This window comes from Arachis hypogaea, chromosome 16 (assembly GCF_003086295.3).
Source record: "Arachis hypogaea cultivar Tifrunner chromosome 16, arahy.Tifrunner.gnm2.J5K5, whole genome shotgun sequence".
NCBI classification, from domain to species: domain Eukaryota; kingdom Viridiplantae; phylum Streptophyta; class Magnoliopsida; order Fabales; family Fabaceae; genus Arachis; species Arachis hypogaea.
In genome coordinates this window covers 6133336-6156375 of record NC_092051.1, presented here as the reverse complement: position 1 = coordinate 6156375, position 23040 = coordinate 6133336, and the positions used below count along the sequence as shown (strand labels likewise).

Below are 23040 nucleotides of genomic sequence, written 5' to 3'. Positions count from 1 at the left end.
CTACTTTGTCATCTCATTGCACTTTGAACCTACAAATAGAAAATTGCAATGTTACCGACAACAACCTAGAGGTAATATGACACGATTTTATTTTATTAGTCAGTCAATGAATGTAATATGTTGTTGCATCAGTGAGATTTTCGATGGTTGTATCCATGGCTGTAAAGTATTTTCTTGACTTGTAAGGAAACTTAAACACGACGAGCTCGGTTTATTGCTGTGAAACAATCAAGGTCAAAATATTAATGTTAACAATTGAAAAGAAAATTAAAAAAAAATGCAACTCGTCTTCCCAATTTATTGGGACTCTGTATATTTTACAACTATTTAATTGTTGTCTAAAATCAACCATTCAATAACGTCAACTAAATTGGGTAAAGAGTGTACATTGCAACGATTTCTTCTCTTTTACCCATATGCAGAGGAAAAATAGATAATGAAACTAGTAGAGCTACATTTCAACCACGATGTTACAAACTACCTCTTCTTTTTACTTGAGCTTCTCCTTTCAGCCTCTTTTTCAGCAACCTGAACATAGAACTCCGAACCAAGCATATCATGTATATCAAGATTTAGAGAAAGGCTTAAATCAATAACTCCCTTGATGATTTCTAATGTCATATTGAAACCCAAAGTAGATAATACTCTAATAGCATTAGCAGCCCTGCATATGTATTTTCTTGTTTCCAATGCCGTATAATTTTTCTCTTGTTCTTCAAGACTTGCTGAATTTCTATTGGAATGGCTCACTTGATCTTCTACCATGTCATCTTTGGCTTCAATATGTTCTCCAATCCATATGAATCCATTACATCCAAGTATCAAATCAACACCATATTGCTCAAGATGATGATAATGTTGCTTTTGCCTCTTAACTAAGTAAGGTGGGACTGTTAGCAGTTGACCTCTGTTAAGCTGACAGAAAAGTGTAAACAATTAGCATCAGCATCAGCAACAACAATAAAGCCATTAGTAACGTAATAAAATTTAAGGATATAATTTCAATATGTATTTTACACAACCTGAATATATTAAATAAAATCTATGCTATATAATCACCGACAGTACCATGGCAACCAAAATTTCATTCTCCCTCATTCAAAGTCATTTGCATTACAAGACATTTTAATCATTAACAGGCAGTTGGAAGTATAGTTTTATATTTGTCAACTTTGGCCATCTCCATATACATTTACTTTTCTTTACCATCTCCTACTCTGTAACTGGCTAATACTTTTTGAGAGGAAACAAGAAGCAAAATGATTTACAAAGTTTCCCAAGTATAAACAACAAACCTTCCCATATTTCTGACTTCTTGCCTGAAGATGTAAGCCATCACGCTGGAAACCACGAACTTCAGCCTGTAATCATGTAAATAATTTAGAACTTTAATCAACTGATCCTTCACCAAATGCAAGCCATGTTTGACATAAATAATAAAATCGTACTTACACAAACAACATCCTTCTCTTCAAAAATTGAACGCATATTTAGTTCATCCACAGCTGTCCGCCGTCTCTAGCAGAAGAAAGAATCACTTCAAATGAGGGGTATTCAAGCTTATGTGAGGCAGAAAAGGCAATAGAAAAAAATATCTTAAGGATCAAAAATATTGAAGCTTAAAAACACTGCATCTGATAACAATATCTGTTTTGCAACTGACAGTTGAACCCCTGACCTTAACTATTTCTTTGACCACAATTAATTTTTCTTTACACAAATTACATCTCAAATCTTTTTGCAATACAACCAACATATTATGAGGCTAGACGGCACCAAAAATCAGATGATCAAGCTTAATATTAGTTATAAGCTGCCCGAAGGACCCAAGCGCATCCCAAAGGCCCAGGTCAGTTCGATAATACAAAAAAAAAAAAAAAACTGCAGAAATCAGTGTAGTACAAAACTAACAATGATTAAATATTGAATAACCATAATCATTATGAAGCGCCTATTAACATAGACAACATTGTAACAAGTGGAAACAACAGTTCTATTGCAGATGTGGATAAATATATGACTTACCAAAGTAATTTTTTACAATTAGTTAAGGCTTAATCTGCTAGTTAGCAAGCTATGCAGAAACTTTTCCAATAAAGAATCAGAAATTCATGCAATACCTGGACACCATCAGGCATATTCATAGAAGAAAGCATCAAAACTGCATCTTGACTGTAATTTATCTCCAACCTCCAACGTTTTTGAGAAACCTAGACAATAATCCAATCGATAAAAATGCATGAAATACTTCCACAGCCACATCAGATATGAAACTATGAACATGAACTACGAAGCAGTTTCTTCCCTACCTCGACAACACGTCCAATGACGATGTCTCCAACTTCGGGTTTGTACCTGCAATTTGCTCAATTCAACTACCGAATAAGAGAAGAAAAGGAGATTGGCGAGTAGAGAAGCTGAGAGATAAGGTGTTCGGGGTTTACGGTTTACCTGGATCGCAGGGCGCGGACATAGACGAGCTTATTGACGCGCTCAACTACGCCGCAGAGGGTGGCAACGAGGTCGCCGTTGATGTCTGCGGTTCCGTGGCCCTTGAGGACGCCTTCCTCGTGGTTAACAGAAATGGAATCGGCGACGGTGACGGAGGCATCGGAGTTGACCTTGGAGGAGAGCGACTCCAGCTGCTGCAGAGCGTTCTGGAGACGAACCTTCTGAGTTTGGCTCAACGGTAACTGTAATCCTCTCATCTCTCTTTCTCTTTCTCAATGGAAGGAGGAACAAGATTGAAAACCATAAACCCTAAACCTCCGTGAGAGAGATGGAGCCTTTTTTTTTTTTTTTTGGTCCGAAGAGAGATGGAAAAAGAAAATTGAAAGGGCTAAACCCAAGTTAATGAACCCACCTGACCCACTATTACCCAACAATTCCTCTCCAATTTTTTTTTTTTTTTTTAGCTGAGAAAAAACTTAAGTACCATTAAATTTTAGTTAATATATAACTAATAATTCTATTCTTATATTTTTAATAAAAAGAGAAAACATATTAATTAGTTAACTTTTTTTTTAGAGAAATTCTTCGCATACAAGCGATTAAGGCTTGTAAGCCTTACAAGTCCAATTAAAACTAACGCTCAAAACGCGCTTCGAACCGTTCTTCTTCCTCTTCGTCTTCTTCTTCTTCTTTTCTTTCGTTTCTTACCTTCTCTTTCTCCTCCTCCTTCTTCTTCTTGCTGCACGTTCTTCTTCCTCTTACTCTTTTTCTTCTCCTTTTCTTTCGTTTTTTGCCTTCTCTTTCTCCTTCTTCTTCTTCTTCCTGCACGTTCTTCTTCCTCGTTTTCCTCTTCTTCTTCATTTACGTGCTTTTCTCTCTGTTTTCTTTCTTCGTTATTCTCGATTTCCATTGTTTTTTGACATCAAACTCTGAAATCGTTTTTGAAGAAGAAGAAGCAGCAGAAGATGAAGAGGTGAAAGAGAAAGAGTTCTGAATTATGCATAAGGTGTACTTCAACAAATTTTGGGTGTATTTCTTAAATCATTTGGGTGTAGTTTTGTAATCCTTTGGGTGTATTTCTGTAATCTTTTGGGTATATTTTTATAATCGTTTGGGTGAATTCCTATAACCGTTTGGGTGTATTTCTGTAATCTTTTTGGTGTATTTCTATAATCGTTTGGGTGTATTTTTGTAATCGTTTGGGTGTATTTCTGAAGTTTCATTATCTTCAAAACGATTTCAAAGCTTGATTTCAGAAACCATGATAATCGAAAAAAAACGAAGAAGAAGAAGAGGAAGAGGAAGAAGAAGAGGAAGAGGAAGAGGAAGAGAAAGAAGAAGAAGAAAAGTCGTTCATAATAATACATGGTGAGTGTAGTGATTTAAAAATAGGAAACGGTTGAATAACGCATTAAAAGACCCGTATGTATAGCAACTTGTAAGACTTATAAGTCAAAAAGACTTGTATCTGTAGCATGCCTCTTTTTTTATATATATACCTTTGACGTAAATCAAATTCTATCAATTTTGTGAGTTTATATCAAAGTCTTTGTGCCAATAACCAATTTGAATTATTGAAATAGTGAATTTACTTCTGTTTAAATAAACATGAGGAAATCCACTGCATTAACGATAAATTCTATTTAAAAATTTAGTTATTTAGATCCGCAACAAGCCAACAATCATTGACCTTTTTCTTCTTTTTTTTTTTTTTTGGTCAGGACAATCATTGACCTTTTAACTTAAGAGTTAAGATCTGGTGGAAAACTTTAAAAAACAAAAGTGTATGTGCTAATCCATTTATATTGGGCCTGAGCCTTATTGGGCTTCATCATTAACTCAGAAACTATAGCACGTGCATTTTAGTAGCATCCCCTTCAAACGCAAGAGGTATATATAGAGACTAGAGTTAGATACGCACCCATCGTATCGCAACAGGATCAACAGAAACTTCACATTTCTCGTTTACTCTAATCTCTCTTCAATGAATTTCTTTAAATCCATTCTCTCCGACGATCCAGATCCCCCTGGATCCGAATCTGAATCCGACAATGCGTCTCACCCGCAAAACGCAACCGATCCTGATCCCTCCTCATCCGACGCCGCCACGGCCACCACCGACCACAGTGACGGCGTCGATGGCAGCGGGTGGATTCGGTTCGGTGGCCTGATCAAAACCCTAACCTCCAAATCCGAATCGATAATCGAGACGTATCGCCGGGACCTCCAAGAATTCGGCACGGGACTCAAGAAGGAGATCGAGGTCGCCCATGGCTCCCTCGAGACGGTGGGCCAGGCCATCGATCAGTTGGGATCTACTGTTGTCAAAGGAACGGCCCAGATCATCTCCCAAGGTAAGGAAGCAATCCTAGCCGCCGATCTCGATTCCGATAACAATAGCAACAGAAGCACTAAAAGCCCTAGCAAAGATGGTAGTAGCTCGAATTTGAAAGGGTATAGTAGGTTTGAAGCTCAGATTCGTGCTATTCAGGGTGATGCTAGCACTTACACTGATGAGCCTGAGGATTTGGAAGAGTATGGAAAATGGAAATTAGGGTTTTCGTTGGAAGGGAAGGATAAGGAATTGGAGGGTTTGCTTAGTGAGAATGAGGCTATGGAGAGTATTTACAAGAGGCTTGTTCCGAATAGCGTGGATAACGAGAGTTTCTGGTTAAGGTATTTCTATAAGGTGTATAAGCTGAAGAAAGCTGAGGATGTGAGGGCTAGACTTGTGACGACAATGTCAAGGGAAGAGGAGGATTTGAGTTGGGATGTAACAGATGTTGAAGATGATGATGATGAGGAGGAGGAGGAGGAGGGAGAAGAGAATGTGGGTCATGGTAAATCAAAGGGTGTGATTGATAAGGAGGTTAGTGGTGAAACTTTGGCAATTGAGGGGAATTCTGAGTTGCAAGGTGGTAAATTTGGTGAAAAGGGTGTGGTCGAAACAAAGAGATTGAGTGTGGAAGTGGGGGGGAATAGTTCATTGCAAAGTGAAAGTAAGGAACATGGCAATGATTCTGTTGGGGAAACTAAAGTTGAGAGTTCAGTGATTGCTCAAAAGGCGGATGATGGAAGCAACTCATGCAAGGAAGTCGTGAAGGAAGTGGTTGAATCTGGGAAGAATAGTGATTATGCAGCTGGTTCTGATGAGAAAGTGATAGTGGAAACAAAAGTTGATGATGGAAAACCTTCGGTGGTTGAGGCAAGTAAGAGCCCGGCACACGAGGAAGAGGAGGATCTCGGTTGGGATGAGATTGAGGATCTCAGTAGTATTGATGAAAAGAAGACAAGTCCACCTCGGAGTGGAAGCCCAAGCAAAATTGATGTGCGGAAGCGGCTGAGTGTTGCAGAGGAAGAAGAAGACTTGAGTTGGGACATTGAAGATGATGATGATGATGCTGTTAAGTCTTGAGACACTTGATGCTCACTGATCTGAGTTCTGGTGAGAGGCATAATTATGTAAGTGTGATTATGATTATTCTTTGATAAGTGAAATTAAATTAGCATTTTCTTTGTTTCTACTTATGTATAAATTGATTTAGAAATAGTGGTGTCATTTCTTTTGTCCTTCTTGTATGAAAAGCAATTGTTTCTATATAGATTATCTTGTCTTTTTAAATGTCATTTGTTTCGAATATTTATGAGATTATGATGACTTCAAACAGAATTTTCGATAACTCTTCATGACAATCCCCTTACTATTTCTTTTATAAGTTAATCGATCTGTTGTAATTATTAGTGCCAGCAAATTATCCTTTTTAAATTCAGAATTGGTTATAGACTTATAGTTGCATCATTTGGAATACTCTTCTTTAAATAGCTCTTCCAGTTAGTCTAATTTGTTATATTAAAGAGCTTTATCAATGGAAACAATTAACCAGCAACTTGTTCATTTGATTTCAGTGTGTTGAAAGTTTGAAGTATAATAAGTAAGCACATTTAACCTATATAAATATATTAGTTCTCTCTAAACTAATAAACGTATCAAGTAGTGCCTGCCGAGTGAAAAAATGAAGGTATGAAGACGACGGATGACAGATCAGAAAGTAATTAAAAAACAAAAATCTTCACTTGAAGCATTTAAAGCAGTACTTTCTATTTCGGTTAAAACAGTATGAAGATCAGATGTGGCAGTCCAGAAATAGTATGAAAATCAGATGTGGCAGTCCAGAAATTTTGGAAACGAATAAAAATATTTGACTTGTCTTGATATGTAAATGTACCAACACAGTATTAAGTAGATAAACATAACTTTGAATAATGTTGATGTTTAAAATGAAAAATATAACCTATCTCTTAATTCACACTCTTCACATTTGAAAGCTAGATTCCTAAATCCTTAAACTGATTGGAACACATACTAACCTATTGTGAACTCTATAGTTTATACCTTATAAGCTATCCGTCTAATAAGTTCAAAAAGAAAAAGACGGGGGAGGGGTGAAAAATGGATAAAAGACACTCTTCTAGCAGCAATCGGGCTCCTTTGTACAACAAATGGACATCCTCCACTGTTCCAAGGTAACTTTCTTGATTCACATTCCTTTGAAACCAGTGCTGCTTCTAAACTAAAATCTTACCTTAACCTCCAACTGTAATGCTGGGTTCAGAAGTTGACTCTCCCATATGTGAATTGGTTGGCGATGATAATGCCATAAGGCGTCCCTTTTGGGCTCGAGGTGGGAGATGCCTTGCAGGTTTCCTGGATGCTACCTTCCAAGGCAAGAAAACCCCAGTCCCAGCGCCACCAGGAAGTTTGCCAGGGTTCATTGCCATAGGGTGTACAGGGTTTGTTAGCATGACCATTGGAGCATGAAGTATTCCCCATTTGGGCATCATGTCCATAGTCTCATAGCTGCTTACAGCTCCATTTGGCACAGCATATGGGCTAGCAATGCCGGGTTGCCAAAGAGTCATTGCGTTTGTCACGGTAGGAGTTAGTGACTGGTATTGATTGGAGTCTGGCCTCACTCTAAAGAAGGTGATGCTAATCCTTCTGTTCGGTGATGGACACATTACGTGCCTTGCCATGTCTGCACTATTTCCTCTCATCACTAAAAGAGACCTGCCAAAGTAAGATTTTCATTATCTAATATGCACAGTGCACCTATCTGCTTTTAGAAGAAGATATACACATTACATGATGCCTCAAATTTGTTTGCATAATAAGATGAATATTATCGTCACTTTTGTCATTAAGGGCAACCGTATCGGTGTTTCTTGATGCAGCCACTGAATATGAATGAGAAGAGATATTATGAAAAAATAAGCTATCAAGGATCACAATGGGGTCCTGTAATGCACCCTTTATGTAAATGATGAAAATGCAAAATAGCTATTAAGTTTTCCTAGGCAGAAAAACAATATAATTTTGTGAATTGGAAGTGCTTGCAAGATTCTCTGTTATCCAAAGGATAAAGGAAATGGAGAGAAGCAAGATCCGAATAATATGGGCGTTATTATTACTGTAACATGTATAGTTGCATCCTGTGGAAAGCTTGTATAATAGCATTTCACATTATTCACTTACATGATGAAGCTATTTCTTCCTTCATATCCAGCACTGTGAATAGAATCTTAAATAATAAATGGAAGATTAGGACTGCAAAGAGTAAAGTTGTTTGATATGTACCCCTTCTTCAATGAGAGCATGAGTGGCCCCTTGTAGTTCCCATCATTTTCACTCATTAGGATACGTCCAAAAGCCATAGTTGAATCAGAGAGAAGAAGGGTTGATATAGGCTGGTCCAGATGGGGTGGTTTCAGGAATGGCTGAGAAAATTCCCCCTAAAATTATAGACATAGCTATGTTATTTCATAGTTGCAACAGATGCTTATACAGTTGTACAACCTTCCTAAAATGTACTGACACCGGATAAATGAAGTAAAGGGAAAACAATACCTCCTCAAAGAAGTTAATGATACAACCATTTGGCCTTTTATACTCTGGAATTAACTTCCATTGTATAAGGTGATCAATGACACCATGAAGAAGTGCTGGAATCGGTTCTATGTTGCCTGTAAAAACACATGAAAACAAAAAGGGTGAGTAGAATTACACATCACACCACTCTACCAAAGCTATCAAGTTTTTTCTACTTATCATTTCTTACTCTTTGCATCATTTATCTGCCCGAATATTGGAACACCTAGCTGAATCAGCTCTCTCTTGTTCCCCTTCATCTGCTTGTTGAATAGTATGAAAGTTTCACCTACATTTATTCATGGTGATGTTGCAATTAGTATTCTGAAAACAATGACTACAGGACAGCTTGCATCAAATTAATCAGCTGGTTTCCGGCCAGTTTGACCGGTTTCTAGTCGGTTTACCGGAGAGTTCCCCTTTCTGGCCAGCCACATGGATCTCGTTTACAAAATCAGTCAGCTTACAGATTTCTGAGTCATTGAAAATGGCTTCATATAACTTCAATCCTTTCACAACATTGACCTGATAATTGGAACATTTTTTTCTGTTAGCAATTTCCACCTGTTTTACTTATAAAAGAATGCATTTAGTTTGTGAAAAAAATTGATGAACTTGCCATATGGCCCTTCACTGACTCCTTTGCTTGGAAACCTTTTGTCAACTTTATCAGTGATGAGCGTCCTTCACATTCTTCGTGATTGGAACATATGCTAATGTTTGTCAAACTGGGGTGCATTTCTTGAGATCCTGCTCATCAGACCAAAGAAAATCTTCGAAAATTTAATACCCAGCAAAAATTTAGTACATGCTTTTTAATTATCAATTGTTAAATAGATTCAAGAGTTCACACCACCCATATGTACTAAAGAAATTCACTTATCAAAATTTAGTTATTAGAGATATTGTGAATTCCAGTTGGTAGAACCTCTGATTATCTTGCAGGTGTCAAATCCTACTAGGCCGTTAAACTAGACAACCTCAGAGAGCTTAACTAGATGTTTGACAAAACTAACCTAAACTGTCACTATATAACACTCATATCCTTTTAAATGAAAAATATTAAATGCAATTTGTTTACCATTTAAAAAATATTAAGAAAATAAATTAGAAAGAGATCGCAGCAACACATGTCATGAGCAATGTCCCCACGGTGGTAGTGCAATTAATAAAGGGAATTGAAGAAGAGATGTGGAGTCTAGGCATGGCAATAATGGTATAATACAAACAAAAGAATGATGGCTCCTTCAAAAATCAAAAACAAAAAAAAAATTATGGAAGGCAGCAGCACATGTCCCCTCTATGAAATAAATACATCTGGCTGCCTAAACATGTGTTTCTTTCCAATTTCTTTTCTCAACCGTTGTTATTCATTTGTTCCCTTGCTTTCCATTGATAGGACTCATGTTACTATTAGTCTATTACCCTGAACTCTACACATAACACTATATTATTTATTTGTTTTTATAATATTTACATATTTGTAGATATAAAAAAGGATGTTTAAAAACTTGATATAACGTCACGTGAAGAGTTATAATTAGTAGTTATATTGATATAATGTTTTCATAATATCACTATTTTTTTTTTAAGAAATGATCTTTGTATTATTCTTTGTATACATTCTTTTTACAGATTCTAGTATAAGAGATTATATTAAGAGGATTGTAAGAACATTCATCAAAGTTACTAGAATAATTTTTTTAAGAAAAAACTTTTTAACATATCAAATATTTAATGTATTGAAAACTTGAATCTTTTAAGCTTCTAATAAAAAAATTACTTTTGATTTTGATTTTTTTAAAAAGTATCTTTAAAAACATATTCTTATTCGTAGAAGGAAGAAGAAAAACGCATTCAACACGGCTCATTGATGCATGACTTGACACCTTGATTTTGATGAGGAATTAAATCGTTTGAAAAAATAAAATCAACAAATTCTAAGTTGATTAGATACAAAGTTATACGAGGTGACGAATATAAATTATAAACTACTAAGATCATATTAAACTACAAAGTAATAAGAAACATCTCACTTTTATGCACACAAAATTAAGTACTAATATGATGCAACATTCTTCCAAATTTTTACTTGTTAACAAGGTTGCATTAAATGATTAATCTACAAGAAAAATCAATGTTTTTTTTTTTTCCTCTGGCAGGATTATTGGGGGTTGATTAAATTAAGAGTAGAGAATATTGGTACCATTACCAGATATTCTAAAATCCAACCAATCCAACCCAGCCCCATTGAGAGGGAAGGCCGCACGCACGTGGTAAGATACCATTTAGATGGAACCAGTCACGTGACGTCAACAACCATATTATGCCGTCTGCTATGATGTTTCCGCCGCCTGTAATAAAATCATTGTTCATATCTCTAGATCTCTCCTTCATTAACGTTGTTATCCTCGTCAATCATCACTACACCTAAATAACGAGGATTAAGCTCTTCTAAATTAAGGTTGACAAAGTAAAAAAATCTAAGAGTAAATGTCCTTTTCGGTTCCTAACCATTTGTTCGATGGACTTTTCACCCCTTAAGAAATCTAAACACCTAAATCGGTTTCTATCTACTTTGATATATGTACATTCTAATTTCTGATTAGGGACTGAAAATGACATTTACTCAAACTAACATATATCAAAATAGATAAGGACCGACTTGGATGTTTAGATTTTTTAAGGGGTGGGAAGTTTATCGGATAAATGATCAGGGACCGAAAAGAGCATTTACTCAAAATCTAACTGTATATGGTATAAATTATCTAATTAATAATTGTTTTATTTCCTGTTTCTATTAATTTTTTATTTTAGAGAATTAACCCCAACTAACCATCTTTCTCTCTTAAATTATAATATGGTTATTGTTAAAAATTAAAATAATTTATTCTTCTAATCAATCTCTTTAAAAATCTTTTTAGATTCCAAGCATTGCTTATATTACTTTCAATTGACTTTTAAATATAAAATAACATTTTGCACATTATAATTGATATCGACTTACACCTCTTCGATTAAATAATAAAAAATAAAAAGCACAATGGTTTGAGAAAATATTTTTTATTTTTGTTTTGAAATTAGTTAAAAGGTGTTCAAAGAGACTAAGAGCATTGGTTAATAAAATCGAAATAAAAATGTTATTTTTTTCAAAATTTAAAAGGTTTATATTTTTCTATTCAAATTTTTTAATTATGATTTCCTTAAAAATTATTATCTTAATGTATTTGTTAATAAGACTCTTTTATTTTACTACTTTTTGTTATTAGAATATTATAAAAAATAATAAAAATGATAGAATTTCATTTTCTATTTTACTTTCATATTGGCTTTTCATCTTTATAAAATTCTAAAAATAAAAAATAAAAGATACAAATACAAATCAAATATATCCTAATTTTTTAGGTGCGTAAATAACATCGTTATTTTCACATGCAACTTTGTTTACATTAAGAAATGTTTTAATACACATGTAGCGGTATTATGGACAGAATCTTTGAACTGCATTCTCAGCTTAAAATTACTTTAAAATCATCGCAATTCCACACCAAATATAAAGTCACAAATTCATATATCTTGGTAAAAAAAAAAAAGAAAATCACAAAGTAATAGACTTATTTCTTCTACAATAGAAAAAATTATATACACACCAAAAATCAAACGGTACAAAATGCGTTTGGTAAGTATAAGGGATACACGAAAAATATTTTAATATACTTTCTGGTGGAACATTACATGAAAATATTTAAAATTATTTCCACTAAAAAATTTAGATTTAAATATAGTTAATTCAATAAAAAAAATTCGATTCAGCTAAAAACGAGTTAAAAAAATATTTGATAACTACTCGTAAAAATAAATCAATATTTTTCAGTTGAAAAAGATTAAAAACTAATTTCTTTATCCAATAATCAAGTAACAACTTTTAATTTCTTTTAAATTAGTAATATTTACTCATTCACTGTTTTACTATCTTATTATCAGATAAAAGAAATTAATTTACTAACAAATCATTTTTTGTCAAATTAATCACTTTTTTAAAAAATAAATATTTATATACTTTTTAAATATATTAAGATATTAATACATTTAAATAGAAAAATCATCTAAATATATTGATTTTTTAATAAAAATTGAGACTGTTATCTTAAAAAGGAAGAGAGCATACATCGAAAGTTCAATTATAACAGAATTTATTGTTCTTTATTTTTTACCATCACTTCTAATTATTAATATTTTTTAATTTAATAATTTAATTATATATTTTTAACTCATAATTTTAATGATTAATAATTAATGATTAAATAAAAACAATAAATTCTAGTTATTTTCTAAAAGTTCCACCTAGTCAGGGTAGCTCAGCATAAAATTAGATGAATTATATGGTAAAAATATAAATTTACACAGATTTTTCTTTTAATAGAATGAAAAAGAGATTAATAAAGATAGAACTCATATTTTAAATAATAATAAAATAATAAAAAATAATTATAAAAAGAATTATATTCTCTCTATACCACTCTAATCTATACAATAGAGTACCCCGTAAAGTTACATATTGGAAAAGAATAGTGTTGGAAAATGGAGGATCAAAAAGGTTGAACGATGTCTGCGGTCTACCATTGCACAACGAAAATTAAATTTGATTCTATTGCTATAAACAATTTCTATACAAATCTGATTTCCATGTCAAATAATACTATTTACTCTCGTGTTCAAATTTTGTTAAACTCTAATGATGAATGAAATAAAAACGACTTTTATATGTTTCGAGTATTAATATATTTAATTCAATATACTACTAATTTTTAATAAGATGTCATAAAATAAAACAAATTTTGCTTCTTTGAAAAGATATACATACACAGAAATTTCATGATTTCGTCCCTACAATAATATCACACAAACCAACAAAAATTGTTTAAATAATAATAATAATAAATCACCGGTGCTTTTTTTTAGAGAGAGGAAATTTAAAAAATCCCTGCTTTATGAAAACAGCGAATGAATTTGCGGAGAAATGAAAAGTGAAGCTTAATTAAAGCTTTTAGAAGGATGAATCGTGGATAAGAAAAGAAAGAATTAAGATATGTAATTAATTAGATTGTTAATTGTAATTAATTAAAGTACCTGAATCAGTAATCTCGCTCTCTGGAGATTCATACTCCTCATGACTCTGTTGAGCTTCGCCTTCGCCTTCGCCATTTCCAACACTCTCCGTCACTTCCTCCTCCACTTTCCCCTTCTCATCGTCTCCGCCGCCATTACTCTCCGCCTCCGCCTCCTCCGCCGTCGCCGTCTTCTTTTCGGTGACCTTGCGGAGCTCGAGAGTCACGTCAGCAATGGAGTGGTACTTCTGCATCTGGATGACGGGAATCCAGTTGAGCCTGCGGCGGTGTATGGCAGCGAACACGGCGTCGTACTCGTCGGAGGATGAGGCTGCGGCGGCGAGGTGAGAGCAGAGGGCGTCGATGATGGCATTTGCAGCAGCAAATTCGCCGCGGAACCAGGCGAGTATGGCGTCCTTGGCGAAGGAATCCGACACGACCATTGGCGGATCGGTACGAGGAATAGCAGCAGTTACAGCCGCCATGAGAATCAGAGTCGAAGCAATTAAGGAAAGGAAAGGAAAGGAAGCTTGTCCCAATATTTATGAGTTTCAGAAACGCAAACAGAGACAAAAACAGAGACACAGTGAAAGTCTGAAAGAGGTTCTTGTGTTTTAAGGTTTTTTCTTCTTTTTTTTTTTTTTTGATTTTTTAAATGCTTCACATGCAGAAGTTAGAGGAGAGGGTTTATGAATAGGGGAAGGGTAGGAGAGAGTGTGGGATTTTAATACAATAAAAAGGGGAGTGTGTTGTGTTGTGTTGTTTTGTGTGAGTGCCAACTCCGTACAGTTCGGTATTCGTGGCAAACTGGCAAAATAACATGAAAGAGGTTTAAGTCAGAAAATTACCAAATACCAATAACAAAGTCTTTTTTTTTTTTTTTTTCGGAAAGAATGAGGAGCTAATAGAATATTTGTACAATATACACAATAAAGATTTAGGGAGTATTAGATATATAATCATTAGTGTTATTTTTTTCAATAGCTGAAGTTTTTGGAATGAGTGGTATCATGACTTGGTATTAGAACTCTAGATCCGAAAGATCAAAAATTCGATTTTTGGTGAATCTAAAAATTAAATAGTATAAGAGATGTTCATTTTGTAACTCTTAGCCTATTGTACATATTGTATAAATAGTCCATTATCTCTTTAGTAGGATTTTTTTTATTCAATTAATAATTTAAATGACATATTTTTTTCATATTTATTAGAGGTAAACGGATTTGAGTCTCCCAATATTAAAAAATAAAAAACATAGAGAAGAGAGCTAAAGGGCGAGAAGAGAAGTGGGTCCCTTTCCCAATGGGTCGGGGTCTATGCAATTGCACCACGACTGAACAGAAAGGAGCATTGTGAGGGTGGTGACTTTGGGGCCCACTTCAGGCCCTCTATTCTTGGTTCTCACATCACTGGCTGCCGAGCGAAGCTGACCAAGGGTCCCACACCCCTCCACCCTGGTAAAGACTCGAGACCAAATATTTATGTCAAATACTGTTATTTGAATAATGTATATTTAATTAGTTGGATATTATAATTGTTAAAATTTAAAAGTTGTATATTAAGTGTTAGCGGATGCTTCCATAAAGATGCGCAAAACGTCTTTTTGTAAAGATATTTATGTATTATATTATTGTTAGACGTATTAATGAATCGGTTATTTTTGAATTTCTTAACAAATTAGAATAAAATCGATTTTTTTTATAACAATAACAATAAATCTAATTTTTTTTAGGGATTTAATTGTATTTTTAAATTTTTAGGGATTTAAATGTCCGAAAAACAAAAAACCAGGAATATAATTGTCTTTTTACCAAAAAATTTAAAGATATTCGATTTATATGGTATAATTCGATCGGATCAAATCGGGTCTAATAGTTATAATGCAGACAATTAGATTTATTATTGTTACTATAATAAACCAATTTTATTCTGGTTTATAATAAAAAATAAATTATTAATCGGTTTAATAAAAATATCCAATAATAATATAACATGTGTGAACATCTTAAAAAAAAAAGATATTTTTAGTATCTTTATTAAAGTAGTCTCTTAAGTGTTAATATGAAATATGATAGTATGTGACTAATTTATCTAAAAAAATGAGATATGGTAGTAGCTGTTGAAGTTCAAAGTAAGGCAATTTAGAAATTGGAATGCTAAGTAATGCTGCTTTGATTCAACTTACAACCACTTTTGTTTTTGGTGGAGAGTGGAGACCTTGAGCTTTGGTATTGCTCTTGTTAATACGTAATAGTGGTGGTTAGTTGTTCGTGTTTTCTGGAACCAAACAAACTACAATAATATATACATAGGAAAAAATTTTAAGTGTATCAGAAAATAACGGTGTTTCAATTGTTTTAGTTATTAATTTTAATTAATATATATTATATATATATATTTTATAATTCATATCAACAGTTAAAATAATTAGAACACTGATATTTTTAGTATACTTTGAATTTTTTCTATACACAAACACATAAAATGGTGTCTTATTAACTCTCTAAATTGTATTTATAAGTCGTTTTAATTAATGAAATTTTAAAAATATAAAATGTAAATAAATCATGTCAAAAGTTAATTTTTTATTTTTGTTGCTATGTCATAACATTTATTTATTTATTTATTTGTCGCCTTAATTATAACATATTAGCATTTCACATAATTTCAGTTGTAGGATATATGAATAAAAAAGTATGTTCAAATTTGGTTGACAGGGTCTATTTTAGTTCTTTCTAAAGGAATTTTAATAAATAATTTGATTATTTTAATTATTATTCATGTTCGTTGCTGGCTTAGAAGTCACATAAACTGTCATCATGATATCAAAATAACATAAATAAAAGCATTCACTACTTTGATTCATATTTTGCAACATAATAATAATAATAATAATAATAATAATAATAATAATAATAATAATAATAATAATAATTCAAGCATTAAAATAATGAAAGACAGCTACAATTTAAAAGATACTAAATTAATATTTATTTATTAAAACAATAGGCTATTAACTATTCCCAAGATCAGATGAGGTATCAGTTCAAGTTGCACAAAAGATACAAAATGCTCATTGCATTGCCATTTGCCACCACGCACTAAATTATTCTGTAATTGACATTTCCATATATAGAAAAATGAATATAATCGTGCAAAGAAATAGTTCAATAATAATAATAATAATCATGTAAATCTTATAAGAAATTTATTTATTTATTTATACCTATTAACATCAGTTGGCACGCAAATATATATAGTTGTGAATAGTCAATTATCTGTAACAATAATTAAAATATCATTTTAATATCTAACATTTATATATATTTAGATTAAGTCTCAATTTTGTTTTACTATATATTAAATATGAATAAAATACTTAATATAATTAGTGTGTAGTAGAAATGTTATATATTAAGAAGATCAGATAATCTTCTCTCTTAGTATGTGTGAATATTTTAACGTACTGTTGTTGTTTTAAAGGTAAAAGAAAAAATAATAATAATGTTTATACATGTTGAAATAAAGATCTTAAAATTAATATATTTGTTTAACTAATTATATTGTTACAATATATATGTTGCTAGTTAAGTATATTAGATTATTCTTCTTTCGGATTTAACAAAGAGGCAACATTGAGTCTCTGAAAATTTTAGAAACAAAAACAAATCATTTTAAATATTATTACTAGGACAAGACTAAAATTTGACTCAAATATATTAGGACAAAAACTTTATCCTTTATTAATATATAAGTTACACATTTGAAGGATGATCGAAATAAATAAATAAAATAGAACCGTGCTCTTGGGAAATGGAATAAATTTAAAATTTAATTTTCATATAGATATTACGTATATGCGAAGTGATAACTATATGCGTTGGCGGAAAATGGAAAAATACATATGACAAAGACATTACCACTTTTCTTCCATTACTTTTATAGAAAAGTATATGAAATTAAGAGGTGATCAGACAAAAAATAAATAATTTAATTAATTTATAATTATATTTAATTAATTTTATTTATTTTTAATTTATAATATTTGATATTAATTGTTTCTTATCTCAAATTAAAATTTTGAATAATACGTTGGAGAAATATGAGTAGAGATTACAGAACTTTTAATAATCTCGATTTTTAATGTATAAAAAAATTTATAAAATATATAAAAGAATATTCATTTAGTATAAAAAAAATATTCTGATACTTAGTAGAAAAAATATCCTAATATCTAATATAAGCACCATCTATATATAAATTTTAAATTCACCCAAAAATATTTGACTGATTTTTTGCTAGTAGCTCTTAGTTTCCTAGCATTGTTGTACTTCTATTTATCCATATTTAATTTGGGTGTTATTCATTTTCTTAATACTTGCCATCTTTATTCGATTCTTTTCTATCTATAATTTAAAGAAGCTCTTTAATAAGATTCTTGTATGGCAGCTAGAAACATGATAAATATTATAATTTATGTATAACTAAAACTTTGTAACTGAAATTCTTACCATTATCTAATTATATATTATTATTATACTATATATTCAATAATATTAAAAAAACATTCTTATATATTGACTGTATAAAAGAGTTTTAAATAATTATTTATTCGTATATTATTATATGCATTTAATTTTGATACACTTTATATATGTAAATGTATTATTATATAAAATATTTTATTCTATCAGTGTATTAAAATTATTTTTTGTTATATTAAAAAAGTAATAACTATTTTTAAATTTATTACTTAAAATTATTTAAACACATAAATCTAATTTCATATCATATAAAATTTTTTATATTATTAATGTATCTAAATTAACTTTTAATAAAAGTTATGTTATTATAATAATATTAAAATTGACATTTTTAATTTATATAATATTATATGAAAAGATATTTTCTAAACAAAAAGATAGATAAAGTAAAAAAAAAAATAATTAATATTAAATTTGTAATTTTATATATGCAAAAATCCAAATCTCAATTCAAAAGTGACGCCGTTACTTTTTATTTTATTGACATCTTTATTTAAAAAAATGTTGATCCATAATATAAGTATTAACTTTTTTATTTGATAAATATTAAATAAATTAACTTTGTATACATTTCTCGAATGCATTTTTATTTTCTGTAAAAACGTTGATATAAAATAAGAGAAAATAAAATATATATTTTATATTCTAAAAGAATATAACAAAAAATATGGGTTAATAGTCAAATTAGTTCTTGAAACATTTTTCAAATTCATCCCTAAAATTTTTTTTCAATCACATTGGTTCTTCAAAGATTGTGAATTAATCATATTTGTCCTCCAGTCACTCCATTCATAATTTTCTTCAAAAATTGATGTTATAAAATATTAATTGATAACATATATATATAATACATGATATGTCTAATTGGATATTAACTAAATATGTTTATGAAAATTTATTAATTTTGTCATTTTTCCCAATTACAAAAATTATATTCCGAATATGACTTAGTAACTAAATTGATAAATTTTCGTAAACATATTTAGTCAACGAATTGAACATGTTATGTGTCACATATGTTATCAATTAACATCTTACATCATCAATTGTTGACGAAAATTGTGAGTAGAGTAATTGAAAGACATATATGATTAATTCGTAATTTTTAAATGACCAATTTAATCGAAAAAATCTTTCAAAAACGAATTTAAAAAATGCTTTATCTTTTAAGGACTAATTTGACTATTAACCCAGAAAATATACATAAATATTATTCAAATATAATTTTTTGTAAAAACAAAAATTAGCCAAAAAGTAAAGAGACACGCACAAGAAATTTATGTTAAAATCATCCTGAATGTTAATGTCTATGACCTTCCATCACGCACGCACAAAGAAATATATATTTAAAATGTTAAGTCTGATCTGAGTTGAGTTGAAAATTTAATTTATATCACTTATATATAAAATAAAAATATATATATTAAAAAAATAATAATTTGGATTATAGATAAAAATGTTACATATATTGGTTTGATATGCCTTATATATTTTTTAAAATATATTGATTTGAATATTTTTATCATATAATGGGCCGTTTTTTTAATCGCTTTAGTTCAACATAATTTTTAATTTTAGAAAAAGTTAAACAGACAAAAATAAAGAGAAAAAGCGGTCTATCGATTTTAGATGTTGATTTTTCAAATTTCAAGAGCATTTCTGTGTCCTATATATATGTTCACATCATCACTAGACATTCGTGACATAAGTCTGCATCATATTTAAGCATATACTTTAGAGATCCGTGATGCTATTGACATTGATATCAAATTAAAAAACTTGTCTTCCCTCACTTCTAAAATATGGGTGTTATATGATATCATTTTTTAAAAAACTTCTTTATTTGACTCTTACACGGGGATTAGTTTGCTGCTTGTCACGGTCTTTGTACACACTTCAACGCTACCGTGTCGGCACTCGAACTTACTCAATCTCTTGAACTAAGACCAAATCAGCCTAATCCTCAATACTTAGCAAGAAAGCTAAGAATATAAGAGAACACAAGAAAAATAAAGTTTTGGTAGAAAGAACTTTTTATTGCTCAAATGTTAGTTACAAATGATTCACGCACATTCACACTAACTCTCACCTCCTATTTATAGCCATCCACCTCTTCAATTGATGGTTAGGATTAAATCTAATCAACGGCCTAGATTAAACATCTAGAACCTTCTTTACAAATATCCATCGTACAATAACTTTCTAAATACTTATAGATTCTTCCATACTACTCTTTATACTCCTATATACATCCACACTCTTCTAGAATACTCTATGGTCTTTCAAAGTATTCTAGAACCTTCTAGAGTATTCCGGGACCTTCTAGGACATTCTAGAACGTTCCGGAACCATTTAGAGCATTCTCAAAAACTCTAGAAAACTCTACAAACACTATTAAATTTAACCTTCTAAAATTTACTGTGACATGCTGCTTAGTACATCATTTTTATAAATATATAATCAACTTCTAATTCTAAATAGCATAATAGAATTAGTTTGAGGAAAATGGTCTGAAAAGTTTGTATATATTTTTCAAGAATGTTAATTTTCTCAAAATGGATTATACAGGTTAATTTTAAGGATTTTAATTTTTTTTTTACAGGTTCTTCTACTTTTTTCAGATTGTAATAACAAGTAACATTATTTTTTCTATTTGTCCAAATTACAAATTACTTTTTTCAGATTGTAATAACAAGTAACATTATTTTTTCTATTTGTCCAAATTACAAAAATTTGTATATATTTTCTTCTATAACGCGTGATTACTCTGACTTTTAATATTGTAAAAACTAAAAGGGAAATGCTAGTTGTACAATATTAATCAGCCTTTAATTAGCTTTTAATCAAATTTAAATAATATTTAATTATTTTTTTAGTGTAGCATGTTCCTATTTTGTAGATGCATATCTATAATTAGATTTTAATTTAAATTTAAATTTTAAAATCTACCCACTTCATTGGTGGTTACAGTGACTTTGCTTTACTTTCGTAACTTCACATAACAGATACAGTTTTTTAAATTCCTTATTCTACGGGACATTCACACGCATTAGTGAATCCCAAACCAAAAAGGACGCTGCCAGCTGAATTCTCTATCTCATCTTCATTGGTAAAGACTATCACCACCTTCCAGCTGAAGCACTCTCTCATTTTGCATTGGTGAAAGGTATGATTATTTTTTACACATGTATTTATGTAATTTGTTAAGAAATATCATGTTCAATATTTTTAATTATATTTTAATTTAAACATAAAAACACTCTGCTGATTTAATTGGAACAAGGTTGATCTTATTTAATTTTATTAATAAAGTTGTTGCAAATAAAGTACTTTCTAGGTAAGTAATTTGAGCAAAGAAGCACAAAAAAATCTGGAGTTTAAGAAAGAAAATGTAGTTGATATGATCATAAAAATTCTGTTGTTATTTATCAATTATAACACATATGATAGTATGATATTTTATTCAAAATATTTTTAAAACACATCCAAAATCAGGCTAACTTTAAATATTTAAATTTAAACGTTAATAATACAATTAATCTTTTGATTTTTTATTCGATCAAATGAATATAATATTTATTATTTAAATTATTAGTTGAATTTTTTCGATACTTATTAGTTTTCAAAATTATTATAATCAACAATTAATTTAAAATTGTGTTGTTATTTTTCGATTATAACACATCATAGATTTTTACGATTTTAGATGTGTTTTAAAATATTTTGTATATAATATCATACTATTAGATGTGTTATCATTGAAAAGTAACGAAAAAATCCAACCAATAATTTAAATAATAAATATTAGATGCATTTTATTGAATCAAAAATCAAAAGATTAATTGTATTATGTATGTTTTTATTTAAAAACTAGAATTTAATAATTTTGAAAATGTTTATATCTAAAAACTAGATTTTTATCATTTTAGATGTGTTTTAAGAATATTTTGTATATAATATTATACTATTAGATGTGTTATAATTGAAAATTAAAAACAATTTTTTATGACTATACCAACTACATCTTCTCTTATAAATAGAACTTAATCATAATTTCCTTGCACCCGTCAGAGTTAATCCATTCTAAAAAGTAAAAAACTTTTAGAATTTTAAAAGTTAAATTTTAAATTTTGAGTAATTTGAATTTTAGATGTGTATTTAAATTATAAAATATTATTATATTAAATTTAAAACAGAAATTTAAGATTTAAATTTTAAATGTTAGTTTGATATAATTTGAATTTTAAATATAAATTTAATTCTTAAAGACACTAAATCTATTTACAATTTTTAGATGTATTAATTTTATTTTTTTTGAATTACTGTAAAAAAAAGCTGAAAATTGTACCATATTTAAAGGATACCTAGTTGAACCGAAACTAAAAAGCAAACCAATTAACGTATATCCATATAGATTATCTTAGCCAACCTTTTTGATGAATTATACCACCTAAAAGCCATTTAAAATTAATTTATGCGAGAAATGCATGCATTATTATCCATGATATATAGTCATTATTTAAAAGCGACTGATACGTAATAACATCAAATCCATTGCATTGCATAATGGATCGGAGTATCGGACCCCTTTTATTAATTAAAAAAAAAATCTAAAGAATCAATATTTTTATTAAAATTTGTCTAACACTTAATCAAAAAAAAAAAAAATCTCATCATTAAATAAAATTTCATCTCATTAAAAAAAATAATGATAATTAATTAATAATTACAAATCACAAAATTTGTTAGTCTCTTAACACTCTTTTGTACAATACAGATTCGATTCAATATTAAAAATTAATAATCACATAGATGTAAATATTTTATCGATAATATAATCAAATTTTTTATAATAGAATAATATAAAATTTTGCAAGAAAATAATTAATTTTTTTATAAATACCAAATTTTAACTACCACCTTATTTTTATATTTTTATTCATTTTCTTATTATATATGAATCTAATTTAATTATAATGTTTATGACATTTTATTGTGAATGTAAACATGA

At 30.1% G+C, this 23040-nt stretch overlaps 3 protein-coding genes across 4 annotated transcripts; 1 reads left to right on the top strand and 2 right to left on the bottom strand.

Moving 5' to 3' along the window:
• Positions 1 to 186: 186 nt before the first annotated feature.
• On the bottom strand, positions 187 to 2848 carry LOC112756503 (exosome complex component RRP4 homolog). Its single transcript, XM_025805107.3, has 6 exons — positions 2452 to 2848; positions 2310 to 2355; positions 2121 to 2210; positions 1453 to 1518; positions 1296 to 1361; positions 187 to 915 (listed from the first exon to the last, which is right to left on the bottom strand). Exons 1-6 carry the CDS (start codon positions 2706 to 2708, stop codon positions 478 to 480), a joined length of 963 nt encoding a protein of 320 aa, XP_025660892.1. The 5' UTR covers positions 2709 to 2848; the 3' UTR covers positions 187 to 477.
• Positions 2849 to 4365: 1517 nt separating this feature from the next.
• LOC112754760 (uncharacterized) lies at positions 4366 to 6975 on the top strand. 2 transcript variants are annotated; one of them, XM_072219216.1, is made up of 2 exons: positions 4366 to 5913; positions 6838 to 6975. In XM_072219216.1, the coding sequence occupies exon 1, from the start codon at positions 4436 to 4438 to the stop codon at positions 5864 to 5866; it is 1431 nt and encodes a 476-aa protein (XP_072075317.1). In that variant the 5' UTR covers positions 4366 to 4435; the 3' UTR covers positions 5867 to 5913; positions 6838 to 6975. The 2 variants fall into 2 exon arrangements, with proteins under 2 accessions (XP_072075317.1, XP_025658300.1); XM_025802515.3 differs by lacking the exon at positions 6838 to 6975 and adding an exon at positions 6358 to 6751.
• On the bottom strand, positions 6629 to 14307 carry LOC112754759 (RNA demethylase ALKBH10B). The gene is made up of 7 exons (XM_025802514.3): positions 13508 to 14307; positions 8997 to 9127; positions 8785 to 8902; positions 8568 to 8666; positions 8357 to 8472; positions 8087 to 8241; positions 6629 to 7519 (listed from the first exon to the last, which is right to left on the bottom strand). Exons 1-7 carry the CDS (start codon positions 13968 to 13970, stop codon positions 7036 to 7038), a joined length of 1566 nt encoding a protein of 521 aa, XP_025658299.1. The 5' UTR covers positions 13971 to 14307; the 3' UTR covers positions 6629 to 7035.
• Between the last annotated feature and the right edge of the window lie 8733 nt (positions 14308 to 23040).